Below are 22,165 nucleotides of genomic sequence, written 5' to 3'. Positions count from 1 at the left end.
TTTGCCTTTCTTAGAAGGTTAATATTGAAAATATATTTTTTTACGTTCCAACCGCTTTCAAATATATCCCTAGTAGAGTTAAATTCTATTAATAAACTGTTAGCAATAGCTGTTATCTGTATAAAATTACTATTTTGCTCTTTCAAATATATCCTTCTACTATCACCGGATTTTCTTATTTACCCTTAAGTTAAGAGCAAAATAGATATTTTATTTTATTTTTAACTCTCATAAATATTTAACTCATATTTAACCCAAGTTAACTTAACAGATGGTAACTGTAAAGAGTATTTTGAAATAACAAAGGAACTTATGAGAGGTATATTGGAAGAAAAAAAAAAAACAAGGATAAATAAAATATTTTTGAAGTTTTGAGGGTATATAGGCAATTATCTCTTTTAGAAAACCTTTTTTTTTAGATTTTATAGAAACTAGTATTTTCATTTTTCTCAGAAAATTTTAAAATAAAATAGTAATTTTTAATAAAATTTAGACAAATTTTTTTAAAATTTTTTTGGAAACAATCAAATAGCCTTTTATTACATTTTCACGAAAAATTCGAACTATGTTCTCAAACAAGCTCTAGAAGTTACTAGATTTATTCGTTTCCTTTTCAAGCCTTTGGGCAACAAGCACACTCCTATTAAGAATGTGCACACTCCTATTAAGAGTTAATGTGTTTAATTTGGAAACTATTTTTCCAGCAGGAAGTGAACAATACCAACTAACACACAAGTGACCAAGTCGCTTAATTATTTGCTTGATATTGTTTTAAATATTATGTCAAAATATACAATATTCAAATACAATTTTGATAATCTAAGCTTTTAAAGAAAACGGTTTTTCTAACTTATTTCACGTCGAATATTTATTACATATTATTTTACATATTACAACCTATCAAAAATTTTGTTGATGATGTGCGAAGGAGATATGATGTAACGTCCCAATAGCATCACATCGGACGGAAAAAGTAATTCTCATTAGAATATACGTGACCTCACATACTAGTAATAATAACTACCTTATGGCCGATTGTTTGGGCACAACTAATTATTGTTGCTAGTCGAGTCGGGTCGTTGCAATTGATATCAGACCCGAATGAAGTGTGAGAGGTAAGTGTTATGTGAAACAAAATACTATACCAAACGAATTTCTGTAGAATCTCATATCGTCAAATAATTCTGTTATCCTTATGTGATCTGAATGGAAAAGCGATTCTCATTATTTCATATATTTTTGACCAAACATTTCCCAAGAGTCTTCACTTGAGGACGAAAATGACTCACCATTTTTGTTTGTCACCACATAGCCCAAAAAATGTCCTACTATCTTGTCACATAATGAGGTGGCGTAGCAAAAATTAAATGCGATTTTGAGAAGTTCATGTTGATTAAAAGCTACAAGTCATATCCATCCGGATCAACAAGGCAAATTACACTGTTTTTGGAACAAAGTTTCGGGGCTATAATTGTTGCCTTAGCGCAGGTGGTTGGAATCTTACTATCACGGCATGAATCTCTTGTGCTTTTCGAAACATACCATTCGGCGCAATGGCGTAGCACATAATTCAATCAGAATTGCATTTCTTTATTAGAAAAAAATTATAAAGTTTTGTTGAATTAGTATAGTAATTCGTGCGATACGACGGATAGACAATTTAAAAAAAAATAAAAAATGATGATAAAGGAAGAAAAAATAGCGATAGAAAAAGCGACGATAAGAGATAAAATTTATCTTACTAATGAAGAAAGATAACAGCCGAAAAAAGTGGAAGAGAAATAATTCAGTCCAATACTGAGATGTGATCCGATTTTGTTTAAGCAAAAAAATAAAGAGAAACCTAATTTGATTTAAGCAAAAAAGAGAAAAAAATATATGAAGAACTTGACAACGATTGGTGCGATTCAAGTAAAGAAAGAAAAAAAATTCGGTTCGATTCAAACAAGAAAGAAAAAAATATATGGAGGAGTTAAAGCCGGTTCGGTGTGGAGTCCATATCCAATAATGAAAAAAATATTACCGTGCCATAAATTTAGAAAAAATAATATATAGATATAGATGATCTAAATAGAATAGAAATTAAAAATTAATTCCTTAATTAATTTAATTTATACTATATGATAATTTACAGGGTTTTTTTCTTTTCACTTTCTATAATACACTATTTTTTGTTTTCAAAGCCACCACTTAACTATNCTCTACACTATAACTTGTTTTGACACAAAACGTAATAAAATTATATAAAAAAATGATTGAAAAATAGTTGAAAATAACTTAACGAAAACTTTTAATGAGTTCATTATAAAAATTTATTTTATATTTTTTCAACTATCCAATTAGTGCCTCTTAATCATTTTGTTAGATTGTCTAAAATAATAATTTTTTTAACAATAATGTAAAGATTGACGAGAAAAAAAAAAAGTTGAGTGAGTTTTATAACGAAAACTGTGTAAGATGAATAACGAAAAAAAGAAGAAGAACAAAATGTAGAGATTGGAAAGAAATTACATAATATAATAAATAAAAAATAATACTAAATTATAATATAGTAGTCTATATAATAATAATTTTTTTTTTTTTTTAGTACCCGTTGGCTCGACGTGACCAAACCAAATTTTGCTCACAGTCCGAATCGTACCTAGGATCTAGGCTTGATAAAGTTAGATAACCAACCACCTGAGCTACGCAATGATATTGATATGCATTTTATGTAGTCCTTTTTTTTTTTTTTTCCGGCCTTTATAACGTCCGGGTTATGTGGGCCTAAGCCACGCATCGAAAACATGTTTATGGATACGAAGTCTCCGGATACCGTCCCCAGAGTACAGCGCTACTGCCACGCAAACTCGCAACTCACAACAAAGCACGAAACAACACCAACCGTTTGTAGCACGAGTGTCAAAAAATAATAATAATAATAATAATAATAATAACAGCTCAGCTCTCATAATTTTTTAAACCTACTCATCATCCAAAATACTATAGAAAGGTTAAAATTATTAGTCTTATTATATTCTTTGTATGAAATTATTTCAAAATGTAGAGAAGCACCACATTCCTCCCCTTTTTAAGTTTTGATATTTTCATCGGACTTAAGTACACTCATATGTACCAAACGATGTAAAAGTCATTTCGCTAGGCACTAGTCTTAACCGATCTTATGGAGAACCACGTTCCACCCACAACGATTGTGCCGATCGATTTTGTGGGGAATCGTGCTCCACCCACAATGATCGCCAAACAGAGCCGCATTTTGCCCGCCTTATGACCCTAACTCAACCAACACTCATCTTACAATTCCGGTTGTTGATTGATTTTGATATTAACTGTAACGCCCCACTTCTCAGAGAGTCATTCTATCCTAGAACTATTCTAATACTAATATGCTTAATTCTCTAAACCTCTTGCGCCTATCCACCACAACTATAACCGGGTTAACAAAAACAACGCTATTATATTTTTTTTATATAGAACTATTTTAAATCTTGATAGTGTCACAACATACTACATGTTTAATTTGACAAAGTAAGATGGCTTTCTGGTAATAAACTGACACCGACCCTCCATATAAGGCTCAGATACTTTAATCCCTACTCCACAGCCTTCACTATACTATTGCCAACCACAATTTGCAAACAGTACCCAAAGTTTACGACTTCACACCGACCCTCCACATAAGGCTCAGATACTTTAATCCCTCCTCCACAGCCTCCACTATACTATTGCGAACCACAATTTGCAAACAGTACCCAAAGTTTACGACTTCACAATCTCTCTCTCTCTCTCTCTCTCTCTCTCTCTCTCTCTCTCTCTCAACTTGCTACTGGATCGTTTTTTCTCTCCTATATAAAACCATATACTACTAAGAACACTATTAAGCCATATTGCATATAATTAAAGATGTCAAGCAGGAGACCGCGATCACCGCGTTCAAGTACTTCAAGAATCACAGAAGACCAGATCAATAATCTGCTCTCCACGCTGCAACATTTGCTCCCCACGTCTCTTGTGGGAAACACGAATAGAGTAAGTCCAAGTTAATCATCCCACGTGTAATAGATTACGAGTATTTCACTAACACAACAGTGCATATTTTGACGACCTAATTAATTGAAATACTATGGTTAATATCCATATATATATATACACATAACTTACATCGGTACGTGTAGGTGTCAGCGGCTAGGTTACTACATGACATATGCAACTACATCAGAAGCTTGCATGAGGAGGCAGATCATTTAAGCGAGAGGCTCGCAGAGTTACTCGCGGCGACCGACGCAAGCAGTGCTCAAGCAGATATTGTTAGGAGTCTTCCAAATTAATTATTCCCCCCACCCTCCCTTTATGTATCTTCCTTATTTACTCCTAGTTGGTTCGCATTATGTTTGCTACATGTGTTGCTAAAAATGGCGTAATGAGGTAAAGTGTCATGTTAGCGTATCTGGATATGTATATGGTAGTGAAGGAGATGGTAGTGAATGAGAGTGTTAATTTGTCAATGAGCTAGCTAACTAATTAATGCTTGAAAGCTTCGTGGTTTGTTAGCTATTATTCTTGAGCGCAGATTAATGATTGCACGTGTTGAGTACGTGAGCCAAGAAAGACTCTCAGCGTGTTAGCTCAAAATGTACTTTTCCCAGTGAAGTAGATTAGTTATCTTTCAGTTGTAAATAACAATAGGACAATTTACGTAAAAAAGAATATTTACAAAAATTAAATACTGTCCCAGTTTTTACATATTTGATTTAAATTTTTAGTAAAATTTTCTAAATCTTTTTTTTTTTGAAGGTTTATTTTTTTCAGTTGAAACCCTCCTCAACTTCTAATCTTTGAAATTAAATGATTTTTAGCCGATTTTTTTTTCTTCAAATTCATTGACGATTTTTACCAAATTTAATAATTTTAATAATTATTTTTAGTAAATAAAACTAGAATTACTAATAGTCAATAACTAATAACTAATAAAAATTATTGGTATAACTAAATATAGAAACTCCGAGGCATGGACGTACCGGAGACAGGTAATTTTGAGTTGAGGAATGGCAACAGAGCTTCCAGTATCTTATCTTGAAGCTTCAAGCTGTAGTAGAACTGTTTTTGCTTCCCCTGACCAAACTTGATTTGCTTTTCGGTTCCATATCTGGCACGCAAAAGCCAACTGCGCGCGGCGCTTGCATTTGTAAATCCTTGTGAAAAGACAGAAGAATTTTGCCTTCAAAATGAACGAGAAATCGGGCGTATGGTCATGGATTTGCATTGCGTACGTACCTCTACGCACTTTACTGAATGTCGGATTCTTCATTTTCTGGACCAGGCTCCGTTGTCTCTTCACATACTGCGTTCGGTTCCGGAGTACTGTTGCACGGCTCCTGCCTTTTCGTGCAGTATGAAAGCTTCAATCCTCTCAGTCTCTACAAAAAAGCATTAAGTTGAAAGCATGATTAGCAACTTAGGAAGTTACATTATGCCCACTACCATGAAGGTAGAGTGGTGCTCTTCATTTGGGAAAGCAACAAACATATAGGGTAGTTGGAACTACTCACCATGCTTGATGAGAAAATCATCGTTGCGCAGTTCTCTGACTGCTCCAAAGACATTATGATCTAGATATGATGACTGTAAATGCTGCTGAATTTATTCTGCTGGAGTATGGTTTACAAATAAAGTTAACAAGAAACAAATACTTCGTCGCTAAATATTCATTACAAAACTTGAACTCCAACTATTTTCACGCTAACAGTTTATGTGGGGGATTCTGCTATCATGTAACAAATCAAAGAAATTTCTTCCTCTTTTTTTTTTTCCCTCTCTTTAAGAACCATCCCTGGGGTTTTCGTTAGCCCCAACTTACACACCTTACATGACAGTCGAAAAGACAAAAGTTCGAATCCGAGAGTCAAATTCAAATCCTAGTTGATTCACATTTCCAGCTAAGTTTATTTCTAAATGAAATAAACAGAAGCGGATGGCATGCTACCTTTCTCTTAAAATAAAGAAAAGACAAAAGTCTTCTAAAAATAAATTATTAAATAAAGTCGAGAGAGGAAAACAAAAAAAAAAGAGAAACAAAAAAACAAAAATCACCAGATCTGAAATTCACATAGGTATGGATAAAAAACTCTGTAAACCTAGTCACGTTCCTAATATAGGGATGGATAAAATCCTCTGTAAATGTAGTAAAAAGCCGTGAGTTTATATGCACACTAGCAGTTAAGAGCGTGTTTGGTCCCACGTAAAAGTCACTGAAAAAAAATTTCAAGCTTGAAAATATTTTTCCAGCATTGGTTTCGCATAAAGTAACTTTCCATGAAAAAATTATTTTACAACTTTGTGGAAAAAAATGGCTTTTTGTTTTCCACCTCATCTCGGCGAAAACGAAATTTTTTTTTTTTGAGAGATAGATAGCACGTTACTCGTTTCGTTTATTTCATTTAGAAAAAAACTTAGCTCAAAATGTAAATCAACTAGGATTCGAACTTGGATCTCGAGTACTAACCATCAAGCCCTTTTGCCACTTGTGTTAGGGACGGTCGGTCGAAAACTTCAAAGGAAAAAAACACAACTCAGGCATGTTTATAACACCACGGTCCATGAGCTAATGTGATAAGCTCGTGGCGGTCCACAAGCTAATGTAATAGCTCGTGGACCACGGTGGACCACTCACCAGCCCTCCCTATTAATATTATATTATATATATTTTTATTTTTATCATATAATTTTGATCAAAAACCTAATCCTCAAGAGTAGGGGTGAAAATTTATATTATATATATTTTTTATTTTTATTATATAACATTATATATATACTAATATTATATTATATTATATTATATTATTTATTAATTTATTATATAATATAATTTTGATATATTTAATTTACAAATATAAATTATAATAATATATATGGTATGATAATTATTATATATTAATAATATATATAGTATATAGTGTCGGATCGTTGGCGTTAACTATTAATCCCAAAAGCTCGAGCTTTTAGAAGTACGCAACCAATTCACTTAAAGCGTACAAATACAGCGCCCATGGATCTCGATTGTGATTCGGCCCAACCAGTCTCACGTCACTTCGAATATGACTCCGCCCAATCCAGCCTTACGCTATTTCGAACATGACTTGACCCACGTGTCCTCCCGCCACAGGGCAGATTCGACCCACGTGTCCTCCCGCCATAGGGCAGGATACTAACCCATTTAAGCAAACATATAGAATAGAAGAAAATACAATTTTTATTATCTTTTTCTTTCAACCAAATAGCGAAACAACCGTGATAAAAAACTATTTTTTCTTTTCTACAAACTAAACATTAAAGAGCGTAAAATTTATTCTCCTCTGAAATTTTTTTTCCACTGAAAATTATTTTTTACAGTTTTACGAAGAACCAAACACCCTAAGAAAGAAATAACAAGAAATGACTGAAATCAAACAAGTTTAAATCAGACAGCTTTTGTGTTATACACATCTTACAGTAAAGTAATAAAGGATCACCAAATCAACATATATTACAACAAAGTGTTTCATTGTCATAGAGTAAAATATATGATACTGGATACTGCAGTAAATTTAGCATTTAGTAGGATTTAGGAAGACTGGATAGCAATTAGCAAAGCTGTTTCATATATCACAATATTTAAAGCATAGCTCAGCCATACGAGTGCGCGAATGAAAGATGAAGTAAACATGGATTGTTGAACGCAGAAAACCTTTTAAAAAGTTACGGAGATCCCCCTCAAACTATAGGCTATTTCGAAATAGATCACTCAGCTGTTTTTCTTCCGATTGATTCCATCAAAATTTTAATTGTTCTTTTATTTTATTATTTTCATACATTAGAAGAGGAGAATCATTAAAATTAAAAGCTATTTGACAGCCCCAAATTATCCAAGTGAAAATAACATGAATCAAAATAATCAAAAGTCAAGGAAGCCAAAATCAAAAGAAAAATAATTGAGGGTTCAATTTCAAAATGGCCTGTAGTTGAGAGGATCCATGTACATTTTTAATCAAACTATTTTAACATAGTATTCGCAGTAGGTTGATGCGTTCACATAATGACAAAAACTATAAGGGAAAGAAAAGAAAGAAAGAGGCAATAAGGTTGATTGTTGAACGGAACCTCCACAACAATTAAAAAGGCATCCACCATTATGCAGCCGATGAAATCAAAACTTAGTGACACCTGAAAGCAAGTGGTCAGTATGGAAAACCTTGCTGCTGCAGTTGCCATGTTGTCATTTGAAAATGTTTCTGGTCATATATTACACTACCCAAATTTTCTGAATAAATATTAGGTCCAAAAGGAGATTTATCTCCCTTCACAACCTGTGCTCCTTTCTCCATATCTTTTAATGCGAAGGTTCGACATGCATGTATCTTTTTTTACAAAACTTTGAATCCTCATTCTAATTGATTTTCAATTTAATTAAATTAGACACTATAATTGGTATTAGGCTAAGGTAATTATCATTTATAAGATCGTCCATGTATAATGCCATGCAAATAAAAACTCAACAATTCCCACAGACATGCATTTCACCCCCCATAGAAACTTACGAAATTGTCCCAATTTAGTTACAAAATTCCATGATACACAATGGACATGTGGGGACAGATTTCCTGTTATTTTTGGTTTAGATTTGTAGTTATCTAAATTGAGGATAAATCCTAATCTAATTGGGATTAGATATTATTTAGATTTAATTTGGCATATATGGATTATAATTAGGAGTGTAATTCTAATTGAATTAGAATTAGACTCTAATTAGGAGACATGTATTATATATACATGCTACGGCCAAGTTAATGACGCCGCGACCAAATTAAGATGCCACGTTCTAATTAAGCCAAGCAATGCATGTTGGTTCCGGACGATCAAGAAGCCGCCGCGACGAAATTAAGAAGCCAAGCATTAATTATGTCTAGCTTGTTGTGAGGTCCGTACGGCTAAGAGGAGAGAGGCCGCAACTCTAATTAACCGTTGCAGAGAGCTGTGTGCGCTAATTAGCCGTATGCGCTAATTAAGGCCAAATTTATTTGGTCCGTACGGATAGGTAAGAGAAGCCAAAATTGGAGTTTCTTGTTGCGGCGTTTCGGATCTAATTAAATTTCGGGTTCTTTTGAGAGATCTTATTTGTACTCCGCCTTTTCGACATTAATAAATTATTTGCTCCGTCTTCGCCCGTGGACGTAAGCCGTTGGCCGAACCACGTAAATATCGGTGTGTTCTTTCCTTATCTTTTCTTTTCTTGCATTAAATTATTTTCTGGATCTATTTTTCGCCGTTCCGATTTTAACATTTCCCTTGTAGAATGTGAGTATTTTAGCTAACACTCACAGCTAATTAAGCAGCCCAGAAAGAAATCTGTACTAAGCTTGCTCTAGTAATTGCATAGAAATTAAGCAGAGATATCAAGATAAGTAATAAAAAACAACTTATGCCTTACTTATGCCTTAACTTTTATTTAGTGGCTTTCAGAAATCAATTCTCAGCAAATGAAAAAAGCCAAAAGATTACAAGTTGGTAGTCTATTAATTGAGAATTTCATCGAGGGAAAAGCAAGATATCATGAATTCATCTTTGAGAGTAGTTCAAGAAATAGTGATACAACAAATCTTATAGCATGCTCAAGACCAGATGTACTGAGATTAAATGATTTTGATAGGCTCACACAGAAGGAAATATTATTTGATGTAAGATTCAAAATCTAGATCATTCTGAAGGAAGCATACATGGAGTAAACCCTCTAAATTAGGAAGTAGAGAGATGATTGTACACCTCATACCCTATTTATGATATGCTGAACTGACCGAAAAGGAACAGAGCAGACAAATGATTTAGAATAAAGATTAAATCAATTCTCTGAGATGTAAAAGATTGAACCAATGTTCCACTTAGGCTGATATATAAACACATCAAAAGATCAGAAAACTGAAACATGATGGTTGGCAAATACTTTGTCACGCAACAAACTATTACATAATAAAGTTGCTCTCTGACTTGTGAGTTTATAAAGTACACTAACATGAGCATGATGGTTGATGACCAATCCACATGTCAGAAGGGATCAAATAATAAAAATGTTATTAATGATTTCTGTGATAAAATTCTCATGTGTTCTAATCCCTATTAGTACCTTGCCCAAATATCAAGCACTGCAAACTTAAAATTATACTATTTCGCATGCATTTCAAACACCAAACTTCATTTTATTATTACCTATGTAGGACACATAGTAAGCTAATTCCAAGAATACAAACTCAAGGGAAAATATTCTGATGTCATTTCTAATATTATCTAGCCTCATTCTAATTGTTTTGTTCCAAAGCAAAGATGTCCAATCAGTGATTTTGAATAGGGTTTCTTATGTGTATATTAATTCGTGTGCAAGTATGAACAGTTAACTGGGAATTTTGGTCTACGGCATCATAATAGGATAATGACAAAAATAAAGTGGCAAGTCCTTTTGTGAAATTCTAGCCATGTTTTCATCAAATGTCAAGAAGATCCTATCAGAATTCAGAAACATGAGGATACCACAGTCAAGCATTATTAAAACTGAAAAAATATGCGATGATAACTGATGCAACTGCAATGACATATATCCATGAGACGTGATCAAAATGATATCTAAAAATTTCACACAAAATCATTTTTATGATTTTATTTTTGTATTCTGGTGACGTTCAGCAGAATACGAAATCTTCAAATATAATAGAGAAATCTGAGGAACTTACTAATGAACTTACCTGGAGTACAGATGGAGGGTACTAAATTTTTTGGAACCTCACTTTCGAAAATTCAATTTGCAAGTCTCGTGATTTGTTAAAACTGGAAAGATAATCTGTTCATGCTATCTAGCTATAGGGTTTGGCGCTTCACGTTTTCAAATTACATTTTTAAAAACCTCCACATTTTCTCCCCTAAAGCTTGGGGCAATGGTGCCACCATCAACGACTCTGCAATTAAAAGGAAGAACTATCATTTCAACAATAAAATATTTTACATGAAACCAAACAATAATTTTGTATTTAATTTAATACATCTCTGAATTGAGATCAACCACCACCTCTCAAAGTTCTCAGCTGTAAAAACACAGAAAAATAAGAACCCAAAAGTCCATCAAAATAGTTCATAAGAAAAAAAAATCAAGTTTTACATGAAATCCAACAAGGAAGTTCAGGTTTTGAACAAATTCATCGCTTCAAAAGTAAAATATAAATCTAGACCAAAACGGTAAATAGCCAATTGGAGCTCGAGTCCCATAATTGGATGCCAGAAGAGTTCAAACCAATGGCAGAATGCAAAAATTTGATGTGGATAATTAAATAAAAAATTTGGCAATTTCAGCCCAAAATAACTTCAAATGCAAAGAGAACATAAAACCCACTGGCAGATATACCTATGTTGTCTTGATGACATCATAAAAGATTATTCAGCAAGAGCAGACGGCTTGCAAGATCCTTGGGTTTTCTGTTGTATTGCAAGATCCTTGCATGAACATGTTCCACTACCTCTTTGCATGTAAATGCATTCTTTGGTTTCTTGTAATTAAGGTGCACAAAGTTTTTAAATTAGGAAAAATTAAGTCCAAATTCTACGTCAAGTTGAACAAGGAGATCTGTTTGAAGTATGCCTACAAAAAATGGAATTTATTGAAAAGATTTAATGATTAGGATAAACAGTTAGCCGACTGTTGACAAACATATGATCCAAAGTTCAAAACTTACCCTCATTTTTAAACATAATCAGACCCCTCCTGGCATATCATAATAGATCAGTTTAAATAGGTGACTAAGGACTAAGGGCAACAAGGAGTGTTTGATGCATTATACCTTGTTGTGGCCACGTGAAAATGGAGTGCCTTAGTAGTTGTTGTTGCGAGGTTTCCTCTTTGTACTCTCTCATGCCAAAAATGATCTCCACGTGATATGGTGGAGTTAAGAAATCTTCAAGCAACGACACTCAAAAAAGGATGAAATTTCAGTCTCAAATAAAACAAAAAAAACAGACTTCAATTCTCGTCTAGTTGGTATCGCTAATTAAAAAAAGAAAACGAAGAATTAAAATGCAGAAAACTCTTCTTAACTATATAACCATTATTACTTTGCCATGCTGAACTTTAAAAACTGAAACCATGTCAGTTCCCTATCAACTATCTTTCGGAACACAAAATGAAATGTTGAATGAAATATTAATACAGAAAATACCCTGGCTGTACCCCATTCCGTTACATTTCCAAAAAGGGCAATTTTAGTATTTTCATAAATCAACATATATTAGTATTGTATTTTATAATAATATCTAACAGAGAAATGATGCGAAGGGATACAATGGCAATAGCTTAAAAGTTGAGAGGGTACTATATAGCTTAAAAGTCGAAATTAATGAGCCGAACGCCACCATAAAAGAATAATGGGCCCTAACTTATAAACACCTCCATAACTTATAATTTTTTTATTCGAGTTAACTCTAGATAGTTTATTTTTTAAAATTTTAATAATTCTGTTAAAATATTAGACATTAAATGTTTACTTTATTCGCTAAAAATTAATCAAAGCATTAAATTTGATATAATTTATAATTTTAATTAAATAAAATCATGTAATTTCAAAAAATTAAAGTTAAGGAGGTGCAAGGGAAAAAAAATAAAAATGAGCGGAGGTGGCCATTTTAAACTAGCGTATTGTTGAAGGGATTCCCAATACACCTTTACCCTCTAACTAGGTACACCATTTGAATTGTTAGGGTCCAACCTGTCCTACAAATAACCATAACGAATTAATAAAGAAACAATAAAAGCAACATATAAAAATTAGTTTTTTCAGATAAAAGTATTACAGTTTAGGAATCATACAGGAGATGGCTGTATCTTGCAAAATCCTTGCATGAACAAATTAGACTACCTCTTTGCATGTAAGTTATGGTCCACAAAGTTTGTAAATTAGCAAAACCAAGCTCGCCTGTCTCTGGACAAGGAGATTTGCTTTGAATCATGCCTGCAAAAAAGTAGTATTTATTGAAGGCTCTACATATGATAATAAAATATCTGACTCAAAACATACCTCATTGTTAAATCAGAGCGATGTTCTTCTCTCCTGGTATATGATAACAAATCAGCTTATATGGACGAATAAAGACCCAGAGCAAGAGAGAAAAAAGTAAAGCATATTGTTGCATAATAACTTGCTGCAGCCAATTGAAGACGAGTGCCGACATTCTAGAATACATGAAGCTTAGTTGCCATTTATGACAATTATATAATTCAGATCGTTTCAGTTATTCATTTATTTAACTAAACAAGATCAAATTAAATTTAGGAGTCAAGTAAATTTTTGTCTTCGATCTCTATGACCAGACCATGATATATTTGAAATAGCCACATGGATCTCCCTCTAACAAAAATTGTTAGTTTAAAAGATTTGGAATATTGTACAGAATCTACGGGCCTAATTTAACAAAGAGATAAACAAAATTGTGGGAAAACTCCGACTTACAGTTAAACTTCTCTTGTGCAGAGTCTATTTTAACAACTTTCAACCAAAACAGTATTTTTTTCAAGCACCTAAATTCGAGAATAAACTAAACAAAAGACAAAATGATGTAATTCAGATGAATGCTTACTAGTTTCTAGAGCATTTATGTCTCTTACATTATTATGCTCATCTCGTTTAAGATTCATATGGCTTGCTCTACTGATTGTGTGAGTTGATCAACTATAAAAGAACTACATTATCACGTAATAAAAACTTTAAGGAAAGAAATGTATCCCACCTTGCCAGAAAACACATAAGATAAGGGAGTCGCAATGATAGCAAGAAGAATACATGGAAAATCTATCAAGATAATTTGTTCTGGAGAAAGCAAAGAGAGAGAAAATTTAATCGTATCTTCAACTACCTTGCCCTGTTATGTATTAGACGTTGCTGACTCCTTTCCAATCTCATTGTTCACTATGCTTCACACATAATAATGTAGTTTAAATGGGCAAAAGGACCAGTTTTTGCTATCTCGCTGCAAGGTTTTGGCACTTCACATTTTCCAAATACATTTTCTTTCCTTTCTTTTTTTTGAGAAAATGGTAGGCTGCTACCACTTCATTTAATTAGCATTTTCCAAATACAATTTCAATGCAATGGTGCAACCATCAAGACTATGCAGTGAAATAGAAGACCTATCATTGCAACAATAAAATATTCTCTATGGAACCAAATAAGAAGTTCCCAGCTATAAACTAAAGTAAGAAAAGAAAAACAGAAAAGCAAAAAGAATCAATCAAAACAATTCATAAGACAAAAAAAATCCAACAGTTTTGTATGAAATCCAACAAGATATTTGGATTTTGAACAAATCCATCACATCAAAAGCGAAATACAAATCTAGATTAAACAGCTAGACAACCAATTGAAGTTTGAGTCCCACAATTGGATGCCTGAAGAGTTCAAAAACTAACAGCAGAATGCAAATATTCGATGATATTCAGATAAGTTATAATATTTGGCAATTTTGATCCAATAACTTCAAATGTAAAGAAAGTTACGGATTCTGATTCCATACTCTTTTTTTTTGAATTAAAGTTTATGTATTCTACAAAATCTAAGAATGTTGAGAAGCAGCATTTCAATAGACTAACGAGGCACTATAAACTCAAACTCAATAATTTGCACAGCTGGAAGAAGAATTTACTTTATTTGCACACCTGGAAGAAGAATATTCCACTAAAATCTGAGAATGTTGAGAAGCAGCATTCCAATAGACTCACGAGGCACCATAAACTCAATAATTTGTGCACCTGGACGGAGAATATATTTTACTTCCCTGTAATAACACTATCATCACGCTAGCACCAGCATAAGAAGCACATAAATCAAATAATCTTCAGAGTAATTAAACACAACAAAGCCAATCAACTAGTAGAAGCAAAATGTTTTGCCTCAAACTCATGATGAGATTAGAGAACCCATACAGGTAAATCATTAAACAAATTTCCAATTGTTGGTCACTAAGGGGACAATACATAAATTCCCCTTGTCCTGCGTGGCTACAAGTGATGTTAAGATAGAATCATTCACAGAATTCATATAGAGTTTGGACTAGAGAGCTCTCTCTAAACTATTTGAAACTGGAAACTTTTTAATTGGCTTTCCTGAAATTCACAAACACAAATAGCACATCAGATGAAAAGATCACCTAGTTCTAGAACTTCGATTACACCTAAACCCTTTTCTTCTCGTTCATTTATCAATTAGCTACCTGCAGGTAAATTCAGCTAGAACTGTAAAGAAGTACTAGAAAGAAAAATTACGAGCATTATAGAAAGTTGTTTCAATTTTTTTAAAAAAAAAATCAGATCAGATACGTTAGTTGGAATAAGAGCACCTAAATCCTTCTTCTCCAGATGCAAAAACTCGGCAAATTCCTCAATCTTTTCCTTCAAACAGAAAGTTCATGAATCATGAATAAAAGCAGGAACAAAATCAAACACAGCAGAATCACGATCAAGCATTGCAAGATATATAGTTCGCGTCAAAGAATCATCTCGCTTTCTTTAGATCAAAACGTACTCGGACTTTTTAATAGATCAGGGATCCTGTGATCTCAAATCGACAAGAGAGGTCAAGATCGAGATCAGTCTTGGCTTCAAATCGAGGATTCGATGGAGGGAATGGAAGAGGTATCTGATCCTTCATCACATTGGAGGGAGAGATAGAGAGATCAAATTCTTACAATGGAAAAGGGATTTATTTGATCCTTCGAAGATTAGGAGCATTCGAGTTAGTACCTTAGGGTTTAGTTTGCACTTCGACTCCGTTGGTTTTGGAGTCACCGACAAGTGGAAGAGAGGAGGAGAGAAGGAGAAGAGCAATTGGTCCCGATTTAGATCGGAATGGCGCATGGAGGGCGAAACAATTATGTAGCCCTCGTCCATTGCCTTCATGCTATCCTGCGCTTCATCACGTGGTAATGCGCACGTTAACCTTCCAATGTCAAGTACAATGAGCTAAGATCAAACCACAGGGACTAAGGCCGGTTTGGTTTAAAAATATGACATACTAACCGGCTGGTTTGTTTTAAGCCATTTCTCATGATCAGTACTGAAAGCTAATCAAAATAATGCAGTTCCTAGTTCCTACCATATTGACCCAAAACCCAACCAGTTTTTTTTTTTCCTCAAAATGATAAAGAAAATCTAAACCAGACCTAAACCATTGGTTCAATTTAGTTACTCTGTTTAGCAGTTTCACACCCCTAACTTACTCCATGAGTTTGAGAGCTGGCTCTATGACCAAATCTAAAAGCCTTCCATTATGTTATAGCGCAATCGGAGTCCGACCTGTTACCATCAAATGACCAATTATGTAAAGAGATAATAAATGCAACATATGAAGCTCTATTTTTTTTGGTTTTTTTAAGCTAGTAACATTACAGCTTAGTGACATAATACAGTTTAAGAAGAAAAATATACACAGTTAAGGAATCATAGGAGAGATCTTTGCATGAACAAGTTCAACTTTCCCCTTGAATGCAAAAGTTCTTTCTTTGAATGCTTGCAAAAACAGGTTTGAATTCCAATTCAACTGGACAAGAAGATTTGTTTTGGATTATGCCACTTTCAGATAAAACAATTAATCAAACCTTTCCAAAAAAAAAGAAGAAAAAGAAAAAAAAATAGTTTTTTAATGACTTGCAGTGTTTAAAAAAGCCCAAGGCGCACCTAGGCGCAAAGGCCTGTTGGAGCCTAGGCGCAAGGCGCAAGGCGCAGGCGCGCGCCCGAGAGAGGTCAGGCGCACACTTTCATAAAATTTTGAAATAAGTAAATAATCAAGAAGTTTCTTACCATTCTTTCTACTAATTGTTAAGCAGCATTAAATATACTATATAAAATCATATACTAAGTGTAAATTACCTTTTTATCTCAAAATAAAGGACAGCATAAATGTAAGTATTAATTCACAAACATATAGAAAAGTTAGATGTGAAAAGCATATAATCATAAGCACAAGATCATAAAAAAGTAATATGCTTAAAAGTTAAAAAGTTTAAAGTTTCAAGCCAAAAACATTAAAAAAGCATCATGATCATGTGAAAGATAAAGATACATACTTCCATGCAGGATCTCTTTCGGTTGCTTTCGAATCCATTCAAAAATACTAAACTGCAATTTAGCAAATATGTATGATCATTTTTTATTTTCAAGGACTTTTTTTACTTTAAAAAAAGTTCATCTTATCAAGTAAAATGCTGTTTTTTCAAGTAAAATGCTGTTTTTTAAAATGTTAAAATGCTGTTTTATTTTCAAGTAAAATGCTGTTTTTTTAAAAAATAAAACAGAAAATTTCTACTTAAAAAAAAAGCATAGAAAGCACTGCTTTAAAAAAAAAAATAGAAATATACACAAAAAACTAAAAGAGAAACTAGAGAGAGGCCAAGGAAGAGACAAAAAACCTTAGAAGAAGAGGCGAGCGAGTTGAAGAAGCAAGGAGGAGGTGCCGGAAGCAAGGACAACCGGAGAGGGAGCGCCGGAGAGAGAGAGATGGCCGAGCGGGCGAGCGGAGAGGGAGAGGGGCCGAGCGGAGAGGGAGAGGGAAGAGCGGACAGGGAGAAAGGAATAGGGAAATAATTGATGATTATTTAGGGTTTAGTTTAGGGTATTGGGTTTATTTTAGATATTTCAACCCGTTAGACCAATAAAATCTGGATCCAAACCCGTTACTATAAATATTACCTAGGCGCGCCTTGAGAGCGCCTTGCGCCTAGGCCCAGGCGCGCGCCTAGGCTGCCTAGGCGCGCGCCTGAATCATGGCGCCCGCCTAGAGCTACTCTAGGCGCTGGCCTGTGCGCCTAGAGCCTAGGCGCCTAGGCGCTGCGCCTAGGCGCGCTTTTTTAAACAGTGATGACTTGTCGTGCACAAGTTTCATAAATTAGTAAAAACAGGCTCAAACTTCATTTCAAACTGGACAAGATTTGTTTTGAGTTTTGCTTGTTTCAAGAAAAAAAAAAGGAATCTCCCTAAAAAAAAAAGAAATCAGGTGCAAGGAAAAAAAAGGAATTTCCGTAAAAAAAAAACAAGAAATCAGGCACAAGGTCATGGATTTGCACTGCGTACCTCTATACATTTAATGAATGACAGATTCTTTGTTTTTATAAAAGCTTCAATTCTCACTCTCTCTACAAAGCATTAACTTGAAAGCATGATTACCAACTTAGAAAGTCACATTATGCCACTAACATCAAGGTAGAGTGGTGCTCTTCATTTGCAAAAGCAAGAAATATTGGGTAGTCGTAATCGAGGCTCTAGTCGGAACTACTTGTCATGCTTGACGAATAAATCATCGTTGAGCCGTTTTATGACTGCTCCAAAGATATTATCCTCTCAGTTTAAACTTACCACTCCACAATTCGTCTCTTGCCTGGAGTATAGTTTTTTTTTTTTTAAAAAAAATTAAAAAAATTTAGCAAGAAACAAATACTTTGTTGCTAAATATTCATTACAAAAATGAACTCCAACTACTTACTCGTTAACAGTTTATGTGGGGGCTTCTAAACAAAAGGCTATAACTTGCTCATGCAATTCAAGCTTCTTTTTCAACTATAACCCAGATACTGAAAATTTTGGCTGATATAGCAAGAAAATATGGCAGTTATGTATTAATTTATGAATTCAGTTTGTAAAGGAATATATGCACAGGAAAAGTTATAGAGGCATACTTTGTCTTATCTGACGAGATTGAAGCAGTGCACTTTCGATAAAGCACCTGCAAGAGAAATTTGTTCCTATCATACAGAAGATACTTACCAAAATACTCAGATTCTGCTACCATGTAACAAATCAAAGAACTTACCCTTTTTTAATCTCTCTTTAAGAACCATCCCCTGGCTACCTTACATGACAGTCAAAAATACAAAAGTCTACTAAAAACAAATTATTAAATAAAGTTGAGAGAGAAAAACAAAAAAAAAAAAAGAGAGAAGAAAAGAATCACCAGATCGAAATTCACATAAAAATACTCTGTAAACCTAGCCACGCTCCTAACATAGGAATGGATGAAATCCTTTGTAAACCTAGTCAAATTCCCAACACAGATTGCAATGATTTTCTCACAAATTTCAGGTATCTATCCAGCAAGTAGTGTTAAGTTGTTATGCACGCTTGCAGTTAAGAAGAAATACCATGAAATGACTGAAAGCGAAGAAGTATAAATCAGACAACTATTGTGTTATACACGCACTACATTAAAGTAATAGAGGATAACAAAATCAACATATATTACAACAAACTGTTTCATTGTCATCAAGTAAAATATATGATGCTGGATACTGAAGCAAATTTAATAGTAAGTTGAAACTTGAAAGACTGAGATACCAATTAGCCAAGTTGTTTCAAATATCAAAATATTTAAAGCAAAGCTCAGCCATACGAGTGCTAGAATAAAAGATGAAGTAAGCATGGATTGTTAAAAGCAGAAAACCTATTGGGAAAATTTATGGAGATCCCCCTCAAACTGTAGGTTATTTTGAAATAGACCCCTCAGCTGTTTTTCTTCCGATTGATATTCCCTCAAAATTTTAATTTCTTTTTAATTATTTTCATACATTAGAAGAGGAGAATCATTAAAAATTAAAGCTGTTTGACAGCCCCAAATTCTCCAAGTGAAAATAACATGAATCAAAATAATCAAAAGTCGAGGAAGCCAAAATCAAAAGAAAAATAATTGAGGTTTCAATTTCAAAATGGCCTATAGTTGAGAGAATCTATGTAGTAAATTTTTAATCCAAATTATTTTAACGTAGTATTCGCAGTAGGTTGATGCTTCCACATAATGACAAAAACTATAAGGGAAAGAAAAGAAAGAAAGAGGCAATAAAGTTGATCGTCGAAAGGAACCTCCACAGCAATTAAAAAGGCATCTACCATTATGCAGCCAACTTAGTGACACCTGAAAGCAAGAGGTCAGCATGGAAGATCTTTTAATGCGAAGGTTCAAGATGCATGTATCTTTTTTACAGCATTTTGAATCCTCATTCTAATCGATTTTTCAATTTAATTAAATTAGACACTATAATTTGCATCAGACTAAGGTAATTATCATTTATAAGATCATCCATGTACAATGCCATGCAAATAAAAACTCGACATTTCCCATAGACATGTATATCACCCACCATAGAAACTTACGAAATTGTCCCAATTTAGGTACAAAATTCCATGATACTCCACAATGGACATGTGGGGGCAGATTTCCCTTGTAGAATGTGAGTATTGGAGCTAACACTCACAGCTAATTAAGCAGCCCACCAAGAAATCTTCACTGAGCTTGCTCTAGTAATCACATAGAAATTAAGCAGCGATATCCAGATAAGTAATAAGAAACATCTTATGCCTTTTATTTAGTGGCTTTCAGAAATCAATTCTCAGCAAATGAAAAAAGCCAAAAGATTACAAATTGGCAGTCTATTAACTGAGAATTTCATTTAGGAAAAAGCAAGAAACTGTATCATGCATTCATGTTTGAGAGTAGTTCAAGAAAGAGTGATACAGCAAATCTTATAGCATGCTGAAGACCACATGTACTGAGATTAAATGATTTTGATAGGCATGCAGAAGGAAATATTATTTAATGTAAGATTCAAAATCTAGATCATTTTGAAGGAAGCATACATTGAGTGAATTCTCTAAATTAGGAGGTAGAGAGATGGTTGTACACCTCATCCCTATTTATGATGCTGAACTTTCTGACAATGAGTAGATTTGGAATAAAGATTAAATCAATTCTCGGAGATGTAAAAGATTGATCCAATGGTCCGCTTAGGCTGCTGAATATATCTAAACATCAAGAGATCAGAAAACTGAAACATGATGGCAAATATTTTGTCATGTAACAAATTATTACATAATAAAGTTGCTCTCAGACTAGTGAGTTTATACAGTACGCTAGCAAGAGCATGATGGTTGATGAACAATCTTCATGTCACAAGGAATCAAATAATAAAAACATTAATAATGATTTCTGTCAGATAAATGTTCAGGTGTTCTAATCCCTAATAGTACCTTGCACAATACCAGCACTGCAAACTACAATTATACTATTTTGCATGCATTTCACACACCAAACTTCATTTTTATTACCTCTTTAGGTGACAGTAAAACTAATTCTAAGAATACAAGATCAAGGGAAGATATTCTGAAGTCATTTCTAAGATTATTATCTAGCCTCATTCTAATTGTTTTGTTCTGAAGCGAAGATATCCCATCAAATTTTGATTACGGGTTCCTATGTGTACACTAAATCGTGTGCAAATATGAACAGTTAACTGGTACTACGATAACTGATGATAACTGAAAAAAGATACTATGATAACTGTTGCAAACACAGAATGAAAAATCCAGGAGACGTGACCAAAATGATATCTAAAAATTTCACACAAATTCATTTTTATGATTTTATTTTGTATTCCGGTGATGTTCAGCAGGATGCAAATCTTCAAAAATAGTAAGGAAATCTGAGGAACTTACTAATGAATTTACCTGAAGTACAGATGGAGGGTACTAATTTTCTTGAATCTCGGTTTTAAAAATTCTATTGGCAAGCCTCGTGACTTGTTCTTGCTATCTAGCTACAGGGTTTGGCACTTCACGTTTTCCAAATACATTTTCCAAAACCTCCGCATTTTCTCTCCTGCAGCTGATGCAACGGTGCCACTAGCTACGACTCTGCAATAAAAAGGAAGAACCATCACTTCAACAATAAAATATTTTACACAAAACCAAACAAGAATTTTGTATTTAATTGAATGTATCACCGAATTGAGACCAGCCACCTTCTTTTAAAGTTCTAAGCTCTAAGTTAAAGGAAGAAAAAGCTTAAAGACAAAAAAAAAACCCAAAAGGAAGAACCATCACTTCAACAATAAAATATTTTACACAAAACCAAACAAGAATTTTTTATTTAATTGAATGTATCACCGAATTGAGACCAACCACCTTCAAAGTTCTCAGCTATAAGTTAAAGGAAGAAAAAGCTCAAAGAAAAAAAAAACCCAAAAGTCCATCAAAATAGCTCAGTAAAAAAAAACCCAAGTTTTACATGAAATCCAACAAGAAGTTAAGATTTTGAACAAATTCATCACTTCAAAAGTAAAGTATAAA

General features: G+C 33.6%; 1 protein-coding gene and 1 long non-coding RNA gene across 4 annotated transcripts in view; one reads left to right on the top strand and one right to left on the bottom strand.

The window, feature by feature from the left end:
* Positions 3,612-4,557, top strand: LOC109705833 (transcription factor ILI6-like). Its single transcript, XM_020226617.1, has 2 exons — positions 3,612-4,029; positions 4,176-4,557. Exons 1-2 carry the CDS (start codon positions 3,904-3,906, stop codon positions 4,326-4,328), a joined length of 279 nt encoding a protein of 92 aa, XP_020082206.1. The 5' UTR covers positions 3,612-3,903; the 3' UTR covers positions 4,329-4,557.
* LOC109706264 overlaps positions 10,633-22,165 on the bottom strand; it is a 30,799-nt gene continuing 19,266 nt past the window's right edge. For 2 of the 3 annotated variants that reach the window (XR_002215138.1, XR_002215144.1), the window contains 14 exons: positions 18,861-21,730; positions 18,727-18,773; positions 18,534-18,634; positions 17,464-18,428; positions 17,122-17,173; positions 16,276-16,351; positions 15,800-15,995; positions 15,582-15,701; positions 15,397-15,448; positions 15,208-15,270; positions 14,717-14,835; positions 13,083-13,115; positions 11,420-13,016; positions 10,633-11,102 (listed from right to left, as the gene is read on the bottom strand). This is a non-coding gene — a long non-coding RNA (uncharacterized LOC109706264). The remainder of the gene's footprint in view (positions 11,103-11,419; positions 13,017-13,082; positions 13,116-14,716; positions 14,836-15,207; positions 15,271-15,396; positions 15,449-15,581; positions 15,702-15,799; positions 15,996-16,275; positions 16,352-17,121; positions 17,174-17,463; positions 18,429-18,533; positions 18,635-18,726; positions 18,774-18,860; positions 21,731-22,165) is intronic. The other variant, XR_002215141.1, reaches the window with a different exon arrangement.

This window comes from Ananas comosus, linkage group 2 (genome assembly GCF_001540865.1).
Source record: "Ananas comosus cultivar F153 linkage group 2, ASM154086v1, whole genome shotgun sequence".
Lineage (NCBI taxonomy): Eukaryota > Viridiplantae > Streptophyta > Magnoliopsida > Poales > Bromeliaceae > Ananas > Ananas comosus.
The sequence above is the reverse complement of the archived record's forward strand: the minus strand, read 5'-3'. Positions and strand labels throughout refer to the sequence as shown.